Source organism: Anomaloglossus baeobatrachus, chromosome 2 (genome assembly GCF_048569485.1).
Source record: "Anomaloglossus baeobatrachus isolate aAnoBae1 chromosome 2, aAnoBae1.hap1, whole genome shotgun sequence".
NCBI classification, from domain to species: Eukaryota; Metazoa; Chordata; class Amphibia; order Anura; family Aromobatidae; genus Anomaloglossus; species Anomaloglossus baeobatrachus.
Genome location: NC_134354.1, coordinates 340,839,103 through 340,860,038, shown reverse-complemented (window position 1 = coordinate 340,860,038; position 20,936 = coordinate 340,839,103). Strand labels below are relative to the sequence as shown.

Genomic DNA, 20,936 nt, shown 5'->3' with positions numbered 1-20,936 from the left:
TGTTCATTTTTTTTTAATGGCGTTTGGAAGTTGATCTTGTGTACTGGACACTGATATACTAAGTGAATTACTATGCTTTTTTTTTTAATAGTTTTTCCAAATGTAAGTTTTGTTGAATTATTATAATATATATATATATATATATATATATATATATATATATATATATATATATATTATAAAAAAAAAAGATTCAGAGTGAATCAAAATAGAACCCAAAAATGCATTTACATGTATGAAATTTATAAGTGATATGTCATGACAACAATGTACATTCCAAACACAGATAATGATCTGAGTGTGCAAAGTACAATAGAGAAAAAAGAAAAAAAAAAAAAAGTGTAAGAAAATGATAAGAACAGAAACATGAGATAAGGAAGATAGCGAGCCATGCATGAAAATCACACAACTTGTGACGATGGACAGGAAGCTCTATATTGTAATATTCATACATTGAGAACTGTCAGGGAACCTATATTACAGGGAGATCTTAATAGATTTGTCTATGATGGAGATGATCGAACAGCATCCCAAGGAAACCATTTAGTGGAGTTCTTATTCACCGCCTCATGGATTTGAGCCATCAGCTCCTCCATACGTTGGACCAGCTGTTTTTTTTGTCCTTTTCTTTTTAGTGGTGTAGGACACCTTAGGTGCCCATTCAATGGCTGTCAGGTTAACACTCGCATGGCTGACTGACATTTTTCTTGACTATTAGGGCTCATGCGCACATAACTGCTGAATATTCTGCAGCAATTTGACAGCACATGTGCACGTCAAATCGCTGCATAAACACTGCGTAATGAATGCAGTTTCTGTACCAAAAAAAAGCCGATTTCATGCGCTCTGGCTGCTGCCCCCACCATAGACAGAGTGGGAGCTACATCCATAGCGCACAGAATAATTGACATGCTGCTTTTATGAACGCATGGATTTGGGTCAAAATTTTAGCACCCAAATCGCTGCGTTCATAAAAGCAACGTGCGCACATGTCATGCACAATCTTCATAGATTGTGCTGGGGACATAGGACGCATGCAGTTACGCTGCAGTGCAATACGCAACGTGAATGCATGCAATTCCACAACGTGCGCACAAGCCCTTATACATTTGCATTGGTCGCGAAGCATGTAGGTGTTATCACAAGGAAAAGGAAATAAGTTGCAGGCATGTCTGAATAGGCATGGTCATGGGAAAGTCAGGAAAGATATATTTCAGCTTACGGATTACTTTCATAACTGCTTCTAAAACTTTGGACCAGTTTCAGTTTTCTGCAACAAGCACTAAAGAAATAAATATGTTCAAGAAAAATAGGATATGTGTCTTTATCATTAGGGGAGGAGTTATGAAGCTCTTACATGCTAAGATGTTAAGCTGCATGTTTTACATAGTTTACTTATAATAAAAAGTTTTGTATTGTAAGCATGCATATGTCCATTTCAGCTAAACCTCAAAAAGAGGAATTCAATTTTCCCCAAAAAAAAAAAAAAAAAAAAAAATTACAGAAAAATTCACAGCAACAAAAGGGCAATAGTGTTTACCTGCCCAGGCCACAGAATCTAATGCACAACCAGGATGCAGCAAAACCCCTTAATAAAGATGGAGGCAACAGGTGCAAAACCGTGATGGAGCAATTACTCACACAGCAAATCCATGGAGGGGGTGATTGCTTGGTATTAAAATTGCACACAAATAGCTTGTATAGGGCGCTGTTCACAGATAGGTGCACAGTGTAAACTAGGGTTTCTGTTCCTGTGTGATGCACTTATATAGTGCTCGGCAGCCCGTCTAATCTGATATATGGGTGTCATCAATAGACTAAGCCAGATTTTTTTTTTGTCTGTCAGATTTGGACAAAAAAAAAAAAAAAAAAAAAAGCAGATCTGAGCTGCCTCATTGATTAACATTGGTCCGAGTGCAATGCGAGATTCTCACATTGCACTTGTGCGAGTTAATCGCAAGTGATTGCTTTCTGTCAGACACGCTCATACAGGCTGGGGGCATGTCTGACTGAAAGCAATCACACATGCCAGAATGGCCTTAACAGAACTAGCGTGGTGGATTTCACCAAAACACATCAACATGCTGCAGGGAGATATTCTACAGACTAAAGCAATCAGCACTGTGCATATAACATCTGTGCACTGTTAATCTATGGGGCGCATTGCACCATTTGCAGTGAAAAGGTGAAATTGGTGGTGTAACACATGTATAGTGCAGTTTTTTATGCAAATTCACTGCAATTTTCCTGGCTCGGATATGTCCCGTGTAGTCATTGACCGCTTTCCTTCTTTCTAATAAAGAAACTAGTCAAAATTATGTTTAAACAGAACATTTTTATTTTGCGTCAGTAGTGTATAAAAACACGTCACGAGTAATTTGGTTTATTGAATCAATATATAACTGGATATCAGGCCACATAGGCCTTTCAAAAACAATACCACAATTTATGTTCAGTGCTTGTTACCTCCTTCACAATGAGGTATAGGAATGGTTATCAGTCGTTAATCGTAGTAATAAACATCCATTGCTAGAAATTCAGCTTTTAATTCCAAATTTAGCGGCTGGACACAGCACACCAGTAACTTTCCATATTTAATACACAAATCTCTCAAACACTGACCCAGTACATGAATTACAGGACTGTGTCATGTAATTGTGCATCGAGATGACAGCGCATGGTCCACCTCAGGTAGGGGCAGTAGAAGGAGTCTGCACCCAGCAGCACTAATACAAATACTAGATGTGAAATGTCCGCAAATTCTTATTACAATCATACTGGCACTGATAATACACTACAAACCCGATTCCTGAGAAAATATGTATTATTTCAGCTGTTTAGACACAGTTGGAGGACTGTCTGGAGAAGACTCTTAAAAGGGATGCAACAAGCATTATGTGTGCTCAATCTTAATTATGGCTGAAGCAGGGGCAATTCTTTCTAGCCATATTAACCATCACATCTAATGTAATTACCTTCCAAGCATCACATGTTATAGCAGAAATATGTAAGGTTGTCCACGACCTGGTAAATTCTTAGGGACATTACACTTTAGAAGATAATGAGTTCTTAATGATGGGTACAAGGTGGTCCTGTCCCTTTGAATTCTTAGAACTCAAGTACTGGCTGTATCAGATATGCGCATGGACAAACTGCCTTACATTCAGCAGGATATCCTGCAGGTCAAGCGACTGGGAGAGGATGAGACAAGCCATAAATAACAGAAGTATGCATGCTGCTTGTTGTATCCGTTTAAGTTTTTCTACAAGAGTTTCCAAAACCCAGAAGCAGCAATGTTTGGCACTACAATAAAAATATCTTTGCAAGTCCATAGCAAATGCTGCATCGAGAACTCAAAGGCTTGTAATACTGCTGATGTAGCCCATTCAGTGCAAGGGGAAACAGGCAAGGGTTGAGGCTGTTATGAGACTGAACACAAGGGTGACACGCGGAGCGTCTGGTGTTAGGCTTTTTCATAATGACGTCTGCTGACAATCTCTCCCAGGGTAAGAGTCTGTAATGAGAGTAAAAACACTGCTATTAGTACTGATCTATGCAATGCTACATGACTGACTTGCAATAAAGTACAACATCCATCTGTATAAAGGCCACATTTTAGCACTGATGGTATTCCCCATCTCACCATTGACTCTTAAAAGGGAACCTGTCAGGTGCAATATGCACTCAGGACCATGAGCAGTCCTGGGTGCATATTGCTAATCCCTGCCTAACCGTCCCTGTATACACTAGCATAGATAAAGAGATCTTTAGAAAAAGGATTTCTGAAGATCTTATATCGTATGCTAATGAGGCCAGCGACTAGTCGCAAAAGTGTTAGTTCCCTTGGCGCTAGCATCCTCTGACTCTGCGCATTCATTAGCATCTTAGCACACCCACAGGGGGCGTGCTTACATTCTAAGGGGGCCGACTAGCCATGGGAACTAATGCCCATGCGACTAGTCACTGGCTACATTAGCATATCATCTTTAGAAATACTTTTTCTAAAGATTTCTTTATCTCTGCTAGTACATACAGGGACAGTTAGGCAGGGAATAGCAATATGCACCCAAAACTGTTCGTGGTTCTAAGTGCATATTGCACCTTGACAGGTTCCCTTTAACCTACTGTATAACATCATACTGAAAACATGTCTCAAACCAATATTTTCTAATATTTAACATGTTTATTAAAAGATGTATAAAAAGCTGACTATGTAGTGGAAGTCCCTAACCTATTAGAATATCCATGTATGAGTGAAGGTACTCATATTGTAGCAGATTCCCACCAAGTGCCCTATGACTATAATTTGCCAGATGTACCGTATTTTTCAGACTATAAGACGCACCGGACCATAAGATGCACCCTGGTTTTAGAGAAGGAAAATAAAATTTTAAAGCAAAAAATGTGGTCATGACACACTGTTATGGGGCGAGGATCTGCTGCCAACACTGTTATGGGGGTAATGTCCCCAAATTCTCTACTAGGTACCCCATCCTGGTAATTATTATTATAATATAATATAATATAATATATAATATAATATAAATATGTCCCTCATCCTGGTATAGCCCCATCTTGCTATATACTGCCATCCTGGTATGTAATCCCATCCTGCTATATACCCCATCCTGGTGCATGGCCGCATCATGCTATATACCCCATCCTGGCATATGGTCCCATCCTGCTATATATGCCATCATCCTGGTCTGGTGTGATCTCATAAATGGGATCTATTAAGTGGAGTGTCAGAAATCTACCAGAAATTTAATTCATAATTTATCCTCCTGAATGCAACCACCTCTTTTGACCTGACAATCCATCTGTTTCATCCACAGGTATGTCATATTCCTTCAACAACTGCCCTCTTCATTGAAGTCTATTCTGTCCTGTATCAATATTTCTGACTTCTCCCAAGCATCCCCACTCTTCTGGAACTCGCTCCCTCAACACGTCAGACTGCTACCCTTGCAAGCTTCAAATGGAACCTGAAAACCCATGTGTTCAGAAATGCCTATAATCTACAATGACCTCACTGCTTCACCACTGCGCGGAGCTGCCGCCCGACCACCGCGCAGAGCTGCCGCCCAGTCTCCTCCCCAAAATCCTATAGAATGTAAGCCCGCAAGTGTAGGGCCCTCTTCCCTCTGTACTAGTCTGTCTACTGTAACTTGTGTAAGTATTCTGTATGTAACCCCTTCTCATGTACAGCACCATGGAATTAATGGCGCTCTATAAATAATAATAATCATCCTGCTATACGTCCTGCATCCTGTGGCACACAAAAAAAAAAAAATAAATAAAATATTTATACTCACCTTTCCTCACTCCATGCAGCATCGCTCCTCCTCCAGTCTGTGGCGGCGCGGCTGTGTGGACACTTGCGCACAGAGATTACGTCATCGCTGTGAGCACCGCTAGTCTCCACACAGCGCGGCCGGCAGACAGGAGGACATCGCGGTGCTGCAGGGGGAACGGTGAGTGCACTGATTCACTGCACCCCACGCTGATGATGTGCAGGGAGCAGTGAATACAGCAGCCCTACATTCAAACTATAAGACACACCCCCCACTTTCCCCCAACATTTGGGGGGAAAAAAGTGCGTCTTATAGTCCGAAAAATACAGTACGTATTACTGTACCACTGGTGCTTAGGCCTCTTTCACACGTACGTGTCTCCGGTACGTGTTTGGTCCGTTTCGTCACGTACCGGAGACACGGGCACACGTAGACCCATTAAAATCAATGGGTCTACGCTCATGTGCGTGTTCTACCATGGACCGTGTGGAATCATGAATGGATAAGAAAGTCGGGTTTAACACTGCGCTAAAACCATGAAGCCAAACGATCATGCTGTTTTTTCCTTTGTCCTGATGAAGAAGGCGGACATGCCTTTGAAACATGTAGACTTGGCCTAAATAAAGAAAATATAGCAAAGAATTCATCACATCGTTTGGCTTCATGGTTTTAGCGCAGTGTTAAACCCGACTTTCTTATCCATTCATGATTCCCTGTTGCATCATCGGGGCTGCTGCTTGACCATTTACTGCATACATAGGAGTTGTGCCTGTCACAACTTCCATAGGTGAGCACCTGTTTTCATTTTCTAAGCCTGCATTGTTTGCCAGATAAGACCCTATGTGCGCTTTTATCTCCACAGCATTTTGATGGACCGTGTGGAGCATACGTGTGTCCGTGTGATCCACACAGACATGTCAGTTTTTCTCCGGCATCACGGAACGAAAACGGGTCACACGGAGGTGATCTGTGTGACACGCACTGGAGATAAACACGTGTCAGAAAAAAAAAAAACAAAAAAAACAAAACAAGTTTACTCACCTTCTCCAGCGCTGCTGTCACTTGCTTCCAACCGCCGCTCATTACAAATTCACTTCACTGGGGGCCGAAAACAGCAGCGGGGAGTCGGCAGGACCGGAGACCGAAGATCAGTACCACGGACAGCAATGCCAGGGACAGGTGAGCAGAAAGTTCCTGTTCTCCGTGTGTTATCACGGATAACACACGGAGAACACACGTGTGCCATAAACATGGCTCACGGAGGGCAATACGCACCTTTGACACGTCCGGGAAAAATGTGCGTGATTTTCACGGACGTGTGAAAGAGGCCTTATAAAGGAAGCAGCTCAGATTATAGACGTATATTAGGACACTTCTGTATTCATGGGTAAACCTACTTACCTTACAGATACTGGTATCATGATTTTGCCTACATTTAGAGAATATGTAAAAAAACCCCTCAATATACAAATAGAACAGCATAGGCAAGTTCAGCTGAGTTCCACCACAAAGTGTATCATTGACTATGTTGAACAATGGGACCCAAGGGCCATGTATGCCATTGGATGGGAAATCTTCCTGATTTATGTGCAAAAGACAGGCTCAGATGCAATGTGCACTTAGGATTGTTGTAAAGTCCTGTGTAATTTGAACCAATGGCATGCAATATTCCTGTAAACCTATAGAGTGCGCTCAGCTCCTCACAAGGCACACATAGGTATGCATTCTGTCTGCACATGGGTTCAGCATTAGAGTGGTTTGAACAAGATAGCTATGTAAACACGTGAGGAATTGTTTTAGATACATGGAATTGAAAGCAACCTTCATACAAGGTTAAGAACAGCGGTCATGTCCTGAAAGGTAAAGCTGCTGAAAACGGACACTGCATTCCAGAACATTAATGTTTCCACTATGTAGATCTAGCTTAATCCAGATGTTATCATTTAGTGTAAAAGGATCCTACTGAAGGAGATCTAAAGTATATCTAAAGTATATGACCCCACTGCATCAGGTGTAACACCTTCTGCAAATATTGTCACCAAATTCCATCAAAGTAAAGCGTTGTTGGTATATCCAGCTGAAGCACGGGACTGAAAGCCATGATTGTAATTACAATCCACTAAAGGTACCGTCACACTAAGCAACTTACCAGCGATCCCAACAACGATAGGGATCGCTGGTAAGTTGCTAGGAGGTTGCTGGTGAGCTGTCACACTGCGACGCTCCAGCGATCCCACCAGCAACCTGACCTGGCAGGGATCGCTGGAGCGTCACTACACGAGTTGCTGGTGAGCTCACCAGCAACCAGTGACCAGCCCCCAGCGCCGCGTGGAAGATGCTGCGCTTGGTAACTAAGGTAAATATCGGTAACCAACCCGATATTTACCTTGGTTACCACTGCACGGAGCTACACGTGCAGAGAGCAGGGAGCAGCGCACACTTAGCGCTGGCTCCTTGCTCTCCTAGCTACAGCACACATCGGGTTAATTACCCGATGTATGCTGCAGCTACATGTGCACAGAGCAGGGAGCAGTGCACACTGAGCGCTGACTCCTTGCTCTCCTAGTTACAGCACACATCAGGTTAATTAACCCGATGTGTTCTGCAGCTAGCTACATGTCATGTGCACAGAGCAGGAGCCGGCAGCACAGGCAGTGAGAGCGGGGGAGGCTGGTATCAAAGGTAAATATCGGGTAACCAAGGACAGGGCTTCTTGGTTACCCGATGTTTACATTGGTTACCAGCCTCCGCAGAAGCCGGCTCCTGCTGCCTGCACATTAGTTGTTGCTGTCTCGCTGTCACACACAGCGATCTGTGCTTCACAGCAGGACAGCAACAACTAAAAAATGGCCCAGGACATTCAGCAACAACCAACGACCTCACAGCAGGGGCCAGGTTGTTGCTGGATGTCACACACAGCAACATCGCTAGCAACGTCACAAAAGTTGTTCGTTAGCAGCGATGTTGCTAGCAATGTTGCTTAGTGTGACAGGGCCTTTAGGCCTAGAGAAGACTGGTCAACACTGGGCTCCTATGAGCACGCTCCGAGGTTCAGCCTACATGGTGCTGATGTACTGATACATGGACTGCCTTGGCTATAGAAGATGTAACCAAGTGTATTCTACATTGCCCTTCTGCTGATACCATAAGTATAGCATATGCACTTTAAGTAGTCAAATCTCATGCAGATAAGACAGCATTAACTAAATGTAAACCTTTTCAGCATATGTATGAACACTACATACACTTACCAAGTCAAGCTTGTCATCATGGACTTCTCTTAGGAGGGTGGTCTCCTTCCCATCCCACTTCTGCACATGCTTGAGCTTCCCATCTTCCAAAGTTACCAGGGACTGAAAAAAAACCCAATATATATTTATTATACAAGATAGTTGGTATTGACACTGCCTGACACTTTACTGGGCTAAAACGTCCCTAATGTCTGAATTTTGTATATGTGAATACGTATGGCATAGCCTTAAAGCAATGTCTTGGTAAACCAACTTTAGAGTCTTCACAAAACAATCTGTAGAGGTCAACAGTATTTAACATTCAGATATATCTCTCACAGCCAACGGGAAAATACTTCCCCCACCACGTAACAGTCGCCTGCAAAATAGTATCCATTCCAAACCTCAGTACAGCCATCTACTACTTCTTTCCAGAACCTCAAAAGTGTAAATAAAAAATATAATATATAATCACACACACAGTTTTCCTTACTGTACTCAAACTTAGTAACTATCTGCTTATATATTAAAGGGACCATATTTACAGCAATTTTCTTACATAAACCTATTAGGTGATTGCCATTTTGCAAACAGGAGCAATGGGGAATGCAGTTACAAGAGCTGAATATTAGAGTTGAGCGAGTACCTAACTAGTCACACTCTCTATACTCATAATGAGAACTGTAATACTCGTGTATTCATTCCGAATAGTGTGTGCAATGCAAGTCAATGGGGAAACTCGCAATGTAAGGCTATGTGCGCACGTTGCGTACAAGCCCTGCAGAAATTTCTGCAGCGATCTGAAGAGCACATGTGCGCTTTAGATCGCTGCAGAAATGTCCGTAGTGAGCGCCGATTCCATGCGCTCTGCCTGCAGCTCCTGCCATAGACCGTGCAGGAGCTGCCGGCAAAGCGCAGGAAAGAAGTGACATGTCACTTCTTTTTGCGCAGCGCTTCGGCAGTAGCCGAAGCGCTGCGCTCTTAGACGCCACGTGCGCACGGCCCCTGCACAATCTCCATAGACTGTGCAGGGAACGCAGGACGCATGCAGTTACGCTGCGCTACAAAGCGCAGCGTAACTGCATGTTTTTACGCGACGTGCGCACATAGCCTAACAAGTAACCTGAATGCCATACTATTTGCCACTCGCACGAATAGTACAGTATTCAGGTTACTCATTACATTGCGAGTATTCCCCATTGACTTGCATTGCATCTATTCGGAATGAATATGCAAGTATTAGAAAGTTCTCGTTTGAGTATAGCGAGTGAGAATAGTTAAGGCAAAGTTCACACACACTGCGTTTTTTTGACGCTGTGTTTTTGGCCGCTAAAAAACACACAAAAACGCACCTGCATCGAAAAAAAAACGCATGCGTTTTGCCGCGATTTGGTGCGTTTTTGATCTCTGCGTTTTTCCAATGCATTGCATGGGGGGAAACGCAGAAAAACGCAGGAAAGAATTGACATGTCCATTTTTTTTTTTTCAAGCTCAAAAACACAGCTTAAAAAAAAAAAAAAAAAAAAAAAAAAAGTTGTGTGCGGACAGCAAAAATGAAAACTCAGACTTTGCTGGAGAAGCAAAGTCATGCAGTTTTGAGGCCAAAAACGCACCCGAAAAACGCGCAAAAACGCTGCGAAAAACGCACTGTGCGCACATAGCCTAGGAACTCGCTCAACTCTACTGAATATCCTTCCAGCCGCTCTCCCCAGCACTGTCAACCAAATGCAGATACCACTGATTGAATCTAATAATGCCTATATTCTGCTTATAACACCAGCTGTGCAGAGTTCTTATGCACATACCTATTAACCAAATTGGCACTTAAAGATATTTTACACTATATTTTTATATTAAAATGAGCCATTGATGCATTAAAACAAAAAACAGCATACTCATCACTGCCACCCCCAATCTCTAGCTTCCTCTCCCAGTGGGAGAAGTGATGACATTTCACCAGTGAGGGGATCATGGATTGTCTGCAGCGTTCACAGTCCCTCTGAGCTGGAACAAACAATCTGAGTCCTGGCACAGATGAATGAGACGGCTGCAACCCATCAAGGAACCATGTTTTTTTCAAGGTAAAAGTGTACTGAACTACTGCTTTAATCTGAGTAACAAACCACTAGGTATAAACCTACATTAGATGCGGTCAGTTCCCATGTTATTAGGGAAGAATTATCTTCCTCATTATTCTATGTGTATAGAGGCAGGCTATGTTTCCATGAGGTATATGCAACAGATTTTCCACCCAAATGTGCTACAGCATGTCAATTTAGGCAGTGCTTATTCAACTGTACACCAAAACTGTTGTGGATACCATTCCTGGGGGACACAAAAAAAACCCCCAAACATGCTAAGAATGTAAAGTGGGGCTCAAAGAGCAGAGTTTACCAAAAAGTTAAAGCGGCCCCAATGGCTAGATGCCACTCTGTCTTTGGTGGGGTGCAGCCAAGGAGGTGGTCTTTATACAGGTAATCACATATTGATTACTGCAACAGTTCATAATTTATGAGCAGCAGCAATGAGTATGTGATTACCTGTATTAAGAATGCCTCCTTGGCTGCACCCCAAAGACTGAGTGGCATCTAGCCATTGGGGCCACCTTACCTTTAGGTATTGACCATCTACTGATGTGCTCAGCTGGTGCCATCCTCTTGCTGGCAAGGCCCAGATGCAAGGCAATGAATAGGTCTCACCTTAACCTTCCGATCATCTGCTGTTGTCTCATCAAACTCCACATTTAGCTTAAACTTGACCTCGGTGTTCTTGAAAGTGCTCTGTGTCTGCAGCACAATGAAGTCCCCGTCTAAGCTTATGATTGTTGTGGGTTTGGTAACATTTGCAATTTGTCGAGTGGCAAAGCCGACACCTTTTAAAATAAGGACACAAAATAAAAGGTGTTACGTACAACAGCCGAAGGTAAAGCAAAGATCATTTTATGTGTTGAAGATAACTATTATGATTCCCATTTTTACTAGAGCATGGTAAAAAGCACAATATGTAGACACAAGAAGGGAGGCAGAAAAGGAGAATCTCGCCCTGGGACTGTGGACATGACAGTTATACACCTGCCCTTTATGATCAATGCTTCAGACTTTCCACAACCTTCACGCCAAGGTCAGTGAAAGGAAGGTTGGCCATGTAGATAGGCATGCCAGAAGAATCACATGCACTATGGTGTACGTTCTTGGCAAGGAGCTAGGTCAAATGAGAGTCTTAAATACTAAATTATCACATATAGTCTTCACACTACTTACAATATAGATACGTAGTAGGTAAACTATATAGAGTTACAAGAGGAAATGTCTTTACAGCCACTGACTAATTTCTTTAGCCAACAGGCATAATCTTTGTTTGCGTAGTACTATAAAGTGTGGTGCCATGCAATCTTGTAGTGTGCCAGCTGTGCAGTGGGTGAGAAGCAAGTCATTCATTCTGTGTGCAGCCTCTGAATACAGTCCCTCTTATACCCACACAGCCTGTGTGCGGCAGTATGGCTCCCCCCTCCCTCCTCACACTTCTGGACAATGGAACAATTGTCAACTGACACTGAAGAAAACCCAAGACGTGGAATAATCCTCTCCACCAGAAGTTCCATATGTGACTGCTTAGTTATCCAATCATGCAAAAATGCAGAAGTATTGTGGACAAGGGCCTCCTTTATATAGCAGCTAGATGAATACTACTTTGTCACAGGCACATATGGGGTTAAAGGTTGGGCATTTTATATCTGTAGCAACAGTGGTTGGGCGAGGGGGGGGGGGGTTATAAAATCAAGACAGACTGGCTTATGATTTTCATATTTCAAGAATTCTGACATCAGACCCGCCACCTACACAGACCCTTGTCTATGGCAATACTTTGTGATGAAACAACTTTACACCATAAAGAAGCGAAGACGGCCTTTATTTTCTAAAATCCAGCTATGATAACATCTGCATTTACACATTTCAAGTGTATAACCATGAGCCATGATGACCAAGGGTGGTTATCCACCTCGAGTGCATACATAGCGGCAATCAGCGGTTTTTAGAAAATAAAGAACCAATTCACAGAGCAGGACGTTTTCACTTTTGCACGGTGTCTTCAGGCCATGGCCGAGCCCTTGTCAGAGCTCTGAACAGAAGGTGGGCATTTGGCATTTTTAGCTGGATTTTTCATATAACTTTACACCATGTAACGCATGAATGAAGCAAAACTATATTACCTAGAAGTCCAATGGACAGCCATCCAGCCTTCCTCCTTGGCATATCCCATGTCAACCAATAGACATGAGCCACACTGGCCTATGTCCCTTTTCTAAAGGCAGAAGAGCAATACTATAGTAGCCTTTGCCTAGCACTTGGAGACAGGGATGAGCCTGGCTTACCTACCCATAACATACACCTTTAACACTGGTCATGTTACCATTACTAGGTTTTTCTGCTACTATAAGCAAAAAACAGTACACCCCCCCCTCCCCCCTCACTTCCTGGAGCCAGTGGCTAGACAGCTAGAAGTATTTTACTCCCTTAGGAAGGCCATCTGGACACTCATTACTGAAGACCGGCCCCTTCCTACTACCCGTCAGGATGCTCCCCCAGGGTTAGTGCCCATTAGATCAAAGTCATTCAGCTTGCAGATGGAGAACACCATCAATCTGTAGCCTTCATAAGAAAACGCTTGACATCCTGTAACAATAGCCTCACCCAAACAGTTTAATGTTCATGATCTTCTTTTAGGTGGTAATACACAGTTCAACATTAATACATCGAGCAAGAAGAAAGCCAAGTGTGCAAGTGGAGGAGAACCAGCTTTTCCTCCACTAGCACTTGGCTTTGTACCACTCAGGAACGGTCTGATGTCTCCGAACGCTGCGCCCAAGTGGATTATCCCCACACTGATGAGCGGCTCAAATGTTCTCACAAGAAAGGAACCTGGTGCTAGGTTAAGACAAAAAGCAACAGAAAATGGGAAGACATCACCCACATGGACCAATGAAACAACCTCACTTCTCAAAGGTCCATTAGAAGATGAAAGACAACCTGATCGGACATAACAGAACTGTGAAAGTTATGTCCCTTATTAAAGATCTCAGGTGCTTTTATGATCATCGCTAAACCAACTACAAACAGCTGGTAGAAATCCGGGCAGCGCCCTCTTCTGGTCATGTTCTTGGCCTGCCATGTAATGCTCCTACAAACTAGTAGGAGGGCAATCTCAGCCCCTCTTCTATGAACTGTCTGATAAAGCAGCTTGGCACATGGGAATAGCAGGCAGTCCTAATAAACAAGATTAGGACTATTAGGGGGAGGGGAAGAAACAGGACAACTTTTATCTGGTCTGATACAGCCAGGAGTAATGTAGTCATGACATCTGATGGCCATATGTCTCTGCATCTCTAGATGTCGTCTACATTTGGCTTTATGGCCAGTAAGTGATCTTCTGATTGGGGAAGAATGGCTAGTGCACTGAATGCTAGAAAACTATCAGACCAAAACTTTGGTGCCATTTCTATGGACGTTTTTCTAAAAAAAAATCAAAAGAGCTCCTTGAGTGGAGTAACCGGTGTAAGATCCACCCTATGTCAATAATAATAATAATTATTATGTCCATATCCATGGAGGGTATTTACTGGTCATTATTTCCTTATAACTATCACCAAATGCCTCAAGGAGTCACCATATTTGCTATTGTAAAGCAAATAGATGTGGTACAGCGAGGGGAGAGGACATGTATATGTATATACACGGAAACTACTTGAATGTGACTTCACATGTAAGCCTAAGGTCACAGTAATGTAATGGCAGCTCGCTGAAGCATGAAAAGCAATCGGACTGCCAGGGGTCACTGCGTGTAACGATCGCACGTGGGGAATGGCAATGAGCCGACATGTGCTTTACTGAAATCACTGACCACACATTTCTCCAATAGACCCTTATTAATGGACGAATATAGATTGTATGTATTATATAAAGCTGTGCCCGCAAGTGGACCGCAAACGGGACCGCACACGCACAAGGGACCGCACACGCACAAGCCGTGCTCGCACAACGGACCAAACAAGCACAAGGGACCGCACACGCACAAGCCGTGCTCGCACAAGTGACCGCACACGCACAAGGGACCGCACACGCACAAGCCATGCTCGCACAAGGGACCGCACAGGCACAAGGGACCGCACACGCACAAGCCATGCTCGCACAAGGGACCGCACAGGCACAAGGGACCGCACACGCACAAGCCGTGCTCGCACAAGTGACCGCACACGCACAAGGGACCGCACACGCACAAGCCATGCTCGCACAAGGGACCGCACAGGCACAAGGGACCGCACACGCACAAGCCGTGCTCGCACAAGGGACCGCACAGGCACAAGGGACCGCACACGCACAAGCCGTGCTCGCACAAGGGACCAAACAAGCACAAGGGACCGCGCTCGCACAAGGGACCGCACAGGCACAAGCCGTGCTCGCACAAGGGACCGCACACGCACAAGGGACCGCACACGCACAAGGGACCGCACACGCACAAGGGACCGCACACGCACAAGCCGTGCTCGCACAAGGGACCAAACAAGCACAAGGGACCGCGCTCGCACAAGGGACCGCACAGGCACAAGCCATGCTCGCACAAGGGACCGCACAGGCACAAGGGACCGCACACGCACAAGCCGTGCTCGCACGAGGGACCGCACACGCACGAGGGACCGCACACGCACGAGCCGTGCTCGCACAAGGGACCGCACAAGCCGTGCTCACACAAGGGACCAAACAAGCACAAGGGACCGCACACGCACAAGCCGTGCTCGCACAAGGGACCAAACAAGCACAAGGGACCGCACACGCACAAGCCGTGCTCGCACGAGGGACCGCGCTCGCACAAGGGACCGCACAGGCACAAGCCATGCTCGCACAAGGGACCGCACACGCACAAGCCGTGCTCGCACAAGGGACCGCACACGCACGAGGGACCGCACAAGCCGTGCTCACACAAGGGACCGCACACGCACAAGCCGTGCTCGCACGAGGGACCGCACACGCACGAGGGACCGCACACGGCACCGCACACGCACAAGGCACCGCACACGGCACCGCACAAGCCGCAGATCTGTCCAAGAGGATATTAGATGAGAAGCTTCTCAGACACCAAACATCTGCACCATCATTAATCTTGTCCTGCGTCATGGATCTGAGTAATATTGGCTGCTGTAAGAGAATGACAGGCAGGACGGCGTGCTGAGGAGCCATATAACAATGGCTGCATGGGGAATAACCTGCCATCATAAAGCTGGAATATTCTATGCGCATCAATAGGGTAGATAACTGCAGAGAAATCCCAGCATACCGTGCCCACCCTGCCTCACCCCCTGGGCAGACAGTGCTGCCTCCCCTGCAGCGCACCTTCCCTGTGCCAGCTCCAGCCACCACCTGCACTGCCGCAGCCCCTCCGCCACGGTGCACTCATCCTCCCCTCAGTGCCAGTCACACATCCCTGCCTCAGTTATATACATATGATATATACAGATTCTCTCCATATTTGTTTCCATCACTCACCAAGCCGTATCATATACTCATCGAAATTCTTGCTTTCTATCAGCCGCCAGGTCCCTAGGAATTTGTCCACCATGGTGACTGCGCCGCAGAGATTATGACCGCACGGCTTCTGCGCGCTATATATAGCTCCGTGTGCGGTCACGTGTGCGCAGAGCCGCCTATAGCGTCAGGAGAGAGGTTACCGCCGGGCACCCTTCTATATAGCGGGGCTTCTCCCCGAGCCAGGATCATGCAGACGTGTCTGCCATAAGCCCCGTAATGATAGCGCGGCCGAGGCACCAGCCGTTAGACAGTGTACCCAGTACTGAGCCCCTGATGTCTACAGCTGATATGTGGAGTAATGAAGGGCAGTGTACCCAGTACTGAGCCCCTGATGTCTACAGCTGATATGTGGAGTAATGAAGGGCAGTGTACCCAGTACTGAGCCCCTGATGTCTACAGCTGATATGTGGTGTAATGAAGGGCAGTGTACCCAGTACTGAGCCCCTGATGTCTACAGATGATATGTGGAGTAATGAAGGGCAGTGTACCCAGTACTGAGCCCCTGATGTCTACAGCTGATATGTGGAGTAATGAAGGGCAGTGTACCCAGTACTGAGCCCCTGATGTCTACAGCTGATATGTGGAGTAATGAAGGGCAGTGTACCCAGTACTGAGCCACTGATGTCTACAGCTGATATGTGGAGTAATGAAGGGCAGTGTACCCAGTACTGAGCCCCTGATGTCTACAGCTGATATGTGGAGTAATGAAGGGCAGTATACCCAGTACTGAGCCCGATGTCTACAGCTGATATGTGGTGTAATGAAGGGCAGTGTACCCAGTACTGAGCCCCTGATGTCTACAGCTGATATGTGGAGTAATGAAGGGCAGTATACCCAGTACTGAGCCCCTGATGTCTACAGCTGATATGTGGAGTAATGAAGGGCAGTGTACCCAGTACTGAGCCCCTGATGTCTACAGCTGATATGTGGAGTAATGAAGGGCAGTGTACCCAGTACTGAGCCCCTGATGTCTACAGCTGATATGTGGAGTAATGAAGGGCAGTGTACCCAGTACTGAGCCCGATGTCTACAGCTGATATGTGGAGTAATGAAGGGCAGTGTACCCAGTACTGAGCCCCTGATGTCTACAGCTGATATGTGGAGTAATGAAGGGCAGTGTACCCAGTACTGAGCCCCTGATGTCTACAGCTGATATGTGGAGTAATGAAGGGCAGTGTACCCAGTACTGAGCCCCTGATGTGTACAGCTGATATGTGGAGTAATGAAGGGCAGTGTACCCAGTACTGAGCCCCTGATGTCTACAGCTGATATGTGGAGTAATGAAGGGCAGTGTACCCAGTACTGAGCCCCTGATGTGTACAGCTGATATGTGGAGTAATGAAGGACAGTGTACCCAGTACTGAGCCCCTGATGTCTACAGCTGATATGTGGTGTAATGAAGGGCAGTGTACCCAGTACTGAGCCCGATGTCTACAGCTGATATGTGGAGTAATGAAGGGCAGTGTACCCAGTACTGAGCCCCTGATGTCTACAGCTGATATGTGGAGTAATGAAGGGCAGTGTACCCAGTACTGAGCCCCTGATGTCTACAGCTGATATGTGGAGTAATGAAGGGCAGTGTACCCAGTACTGAGCCACTGATGTCTACAGCTGATATGTGGAGTAATGAAGGGCAGTGTACCCAGTACTGAGCCCCTGATGTCTACAGCTGATATGTGGAGTAATGAAGGGCAGTGTACCCAGTACTGAGCCCCTGATGTCTACAGCTGATATGTGGAGTAATGAAGGGCAGTGTACCCAGTACTGAGCCCCTGATGTCTACAGCTGATATGTGGAGTAATGAAGGGCAGTGTACCCAGTACTGAGCCCCTGATGTCTACAGCTGATATGTGGTGTAATGAAGGGCAGTGTACCCAGTACTGAGCCCCTGATGTGTACAGCTGATATGTGGAGTAATGAAGGGCAGTGTACCCAGTACTGAGCCCCTGATGTCTACAGCTGATATGTGGAGTAATGAAGGGCAGTGTACCCAGTACTGAGCCCCTGATGTGTACAGCTGATATGTGGAGTAATGAAGGACAGTGTACCCAGTACTGAGCCCCTGATGTCTACAGCTGATATGTGGTGTAATGAAGGGCAGTGTACCCAGTACTGAGCCCCTGATGTCTACAGCTGATATGTGGAGTAATGAAGGGCAGTGTACCCAGTACTGAGCCCCTGATGTGTACAGCTGATATGTGGAGTAATGAAGGGCAGTGTACCCAGTACTGAGCCCCTGATGTCTACAGCTGATATGTGGAGTAATGAAGGGCAGTGTACCCAGTACTGAGCCCCTGATGTCTACAGCTGATATGTGGAGTAATGAAGGGCAGTGTACCCAGTACTGAGCCCCTGATGTCTACAGCTGATATGTGGAGTAATGAAGGGCAGTGTACCCAGTACTGAGCCCCTGATGTCTACAGATGATATGTGGAGTAATGAAGGGCAGTGTACCCAGTACTGAGCCCCTGATGTCTACAGCTGATATGTGGTGTAATGAAGGGCAGTGTACCCAGTACTGAGCCCCTGATGTGTACAGCTGATATGTGGTGTAATGAAGGGCAGTGTACCCAGTACTGAGCCCCTGATGTCTACAGATGATATGTGGAGTAATGAAGGGCAGTGTACCCAGTACTGAGCCCGATGTCTACAGCTGATATGTGGAGTAATGAAGGGCAGTGTACCCAGTACTGAGCCCCTGATGTCTACAGCTGATATGTGGAGTAATGAAGGACAGTGTACCCAGTACTGAGCCCCTGATGTCTACAGCTGATATGTGGAGTAATGAAGGGCAGTATACCCAGTACTGAGCCCCTGATGTCTACAGCTGATATGTGGAGTAATGAAGGGCAGTGTACCCAGTACTGAGCCCCTGATGTCTACAGCTGATATGTGGAGTAATGAAGGACAGTGTACCCAGTACTGAGCCCCTGATGTGTACAGCTGATATGTGGAGTAATGAAGGGCAGTGTACCCAGTACTGAGCCCCTGATGTCTACAGCTGATATGTGGAGTAATGAAGGGCAGTGTACCCAGTACTGAGCCCCTGATGTGTACAGCTGATATGTGGAGTAATGAAGGGCAGTGTACCCAGTACTGAGCCCCTGATGTCTACAGCTGATATGTGGAGTAATGAAGGGCAGTGTACCCAGTACTGAGCCCGATGTCTACAGCTGATATGTGGTGTAATGAAGGACAGTGTACCCAGTACTGAGCCCCTGATGTCTACAGCTGATATGTGGTGTAATGAAGGGCAGTGTACCCAGTACTGAGCCCCTGATGTCTACAGCTGATATGTGGAGTAATGAAGGGCAGTGTACCCAGTACTGAGCCCCTGATGTGTACAGCTGATATGTGGTGTAATGAAGGGCAGTGTACCCAGTACTGAGCCCGATGTCTACAGCTGATATGTGGAGTAATGAAGGACAGTGTACCCAGTACTGAGCCCCTGATGTCTACAGCTGATATGTGGAGTAATGAAGGGCAGTGTACCCAGTACTGAGCCCCTGATGTCTACAGCTGATATGTGGAGTAATGAAGGGCAGTGTACCCAGTACTGAGCCCCTGATGTCTACAGCTGATATGTGGAGTAATGAAGGGCAGTGTACCCAGTACTGAGCCCCTGATGTCTACAGCTGATATGTGGTGTAATGAAGGGCAGTATACCCAGTACTGAGCCCCTGATGTCTACAGCTGATATGTGGAGTAATGAAGGGCAGTGTACCCAGTACTGAGCCCCTGATGTCTACAGCTGATATGTGGAGTAATGAAGGGCAGTGTACCCAGTACTGAGCCCGATGTCTACAGCTGATATGTGGAGTAATGAAGGGCAGTGTACCCAGTACTGAGCCCCTGATGTCTACAGCTGATATGTGGTGTAATGAAGGGCAGTGTACCCAGTACTGAGCCCCTGATGTCTACAGCTGATATGTGGTGTAATGAAGGGCAGTGTACCCAGTACTGAGCCCCTGATGTCTACAGCTGATATGTGGAGTAATGAAGGGCAGTGTACCCAGTACTGAGCCCCTGATGTCTACAGCTGATATGTGGAGTAATGAAGGGCAGTGTACCCAGTACTGAGCCCCTGATGTGTACAGCTGATATGTGGTGTAATGAAGGGCAGTGTACCCAGTACTGAGCCCGATGTCTACAGCTGATATGTGGTGTAATGAAGGGCAGTGTACCCAGTACTGAGCCCCTGATGTCTACAGATGATATGTGGAGTAATGAAGGGCAGTGTACCCAGTACTGAGCCTCTGATGTCTACAGATGATATGTGGAGTAATGAAGGGCAGTGTACCCAGTACTGAGCCTCTGATGTCTACAGCTGATATGTGGAGTAATGAAGGGCAGTGTACCCAGTACTGAGCCCCTGATGTCTACAGCTGATATGTGGAGTAATGAAGGGCAGTGTACCCAGTACTGAGCCCCTGATGTCTACAGCTGATATGTGGAGTAATGAAGGGCAGTGTACCCAGTACTGAGCCCCTGATGTCTACAGCTGATATGTGGAGTAATGAAGGGCAGTGTACCCAGTACTGAGCCACTGATGTGTACAGCTGATATGTGGAGTAATGAAGGGCAGTGTACCCAGTACTGAGCCCCTGATGTCTACAGCTGATATGTGGTGTAATGAAGGGCAGTGTACCCAGTACTGAGCCCCTGATGTCTACAGCTGATATGTGGTGTAATGAAGGGCAGTGTACCCAGTACTGAGCCCCTGATGTCTACAGCTGATATGTGGTGTAATGAAGGGCAGTGTACCCAGTACTGAGCCCCTGATGTCTACAGCTGATATGTGGTGTAATGAAGGGCAGTGTACCCAGTACTGA

The 20,936-nt window shown here is 45.9% G+C and overlaps 1 protein-coding gene across 1 annotated transcript; it reads right to left on the bottom strand.

Moving 5' to 3' along the window:
• Nucleotides 1-2,315: 2,315 nt before the first annotated feature.
• Nucleotides 2,316-16,210, bottom strand: FABP3 (fatty acid binding protein 3). Its single transcript, XM_075335955.1, has 4 exons — nucleotides 16,063-16,210; nucleotides 11,224-11,396; nucleotides 8,546-8,647; nucleotides 2,316-3,514 (listed from the first exon to the last, which is right to left on the bottom strand). Exons 1-4 carry the CDS (start codon nucleotides 16,133-16,135, stop codon nucleotides 3,464-3,466), a joined length of 399 nt encoding a protein of 132 aa, XP_075192070.1. The 5' UTR covers nucleotides 16,136-16,210; the 3' UTR covers nucleotides 2,316-3,463.
• Nucleotides 16,211-20,936: the final 4,726 nt, after the last annotated feature.

Excerpts from the sequence above, each read along its gene's own strand:
- FABP3 (XM_075335955.1), bottom strand. The coding sequence starts at position 16,135 with ATGGTGGACAAATTCCTAGGGACCTGGCGGCTGATAGAAAGCAAGAAT. Across the intron at positions 11,397-16,062 it reads TGAGTATATGATACGGCTTG|GTGTCGGCTTTGCCACTCGA; the intron begins GTGAGTGATGGA and ends TTATTTTAAAAG. Across the intron at positions 3,515-8,545 it reads ATGATGACAAGCTTGACTTG|ACTCTTACCCTGGGAGAGAT; the intron begins GTAAGTGTATGT and ends CTCTCATTACAG.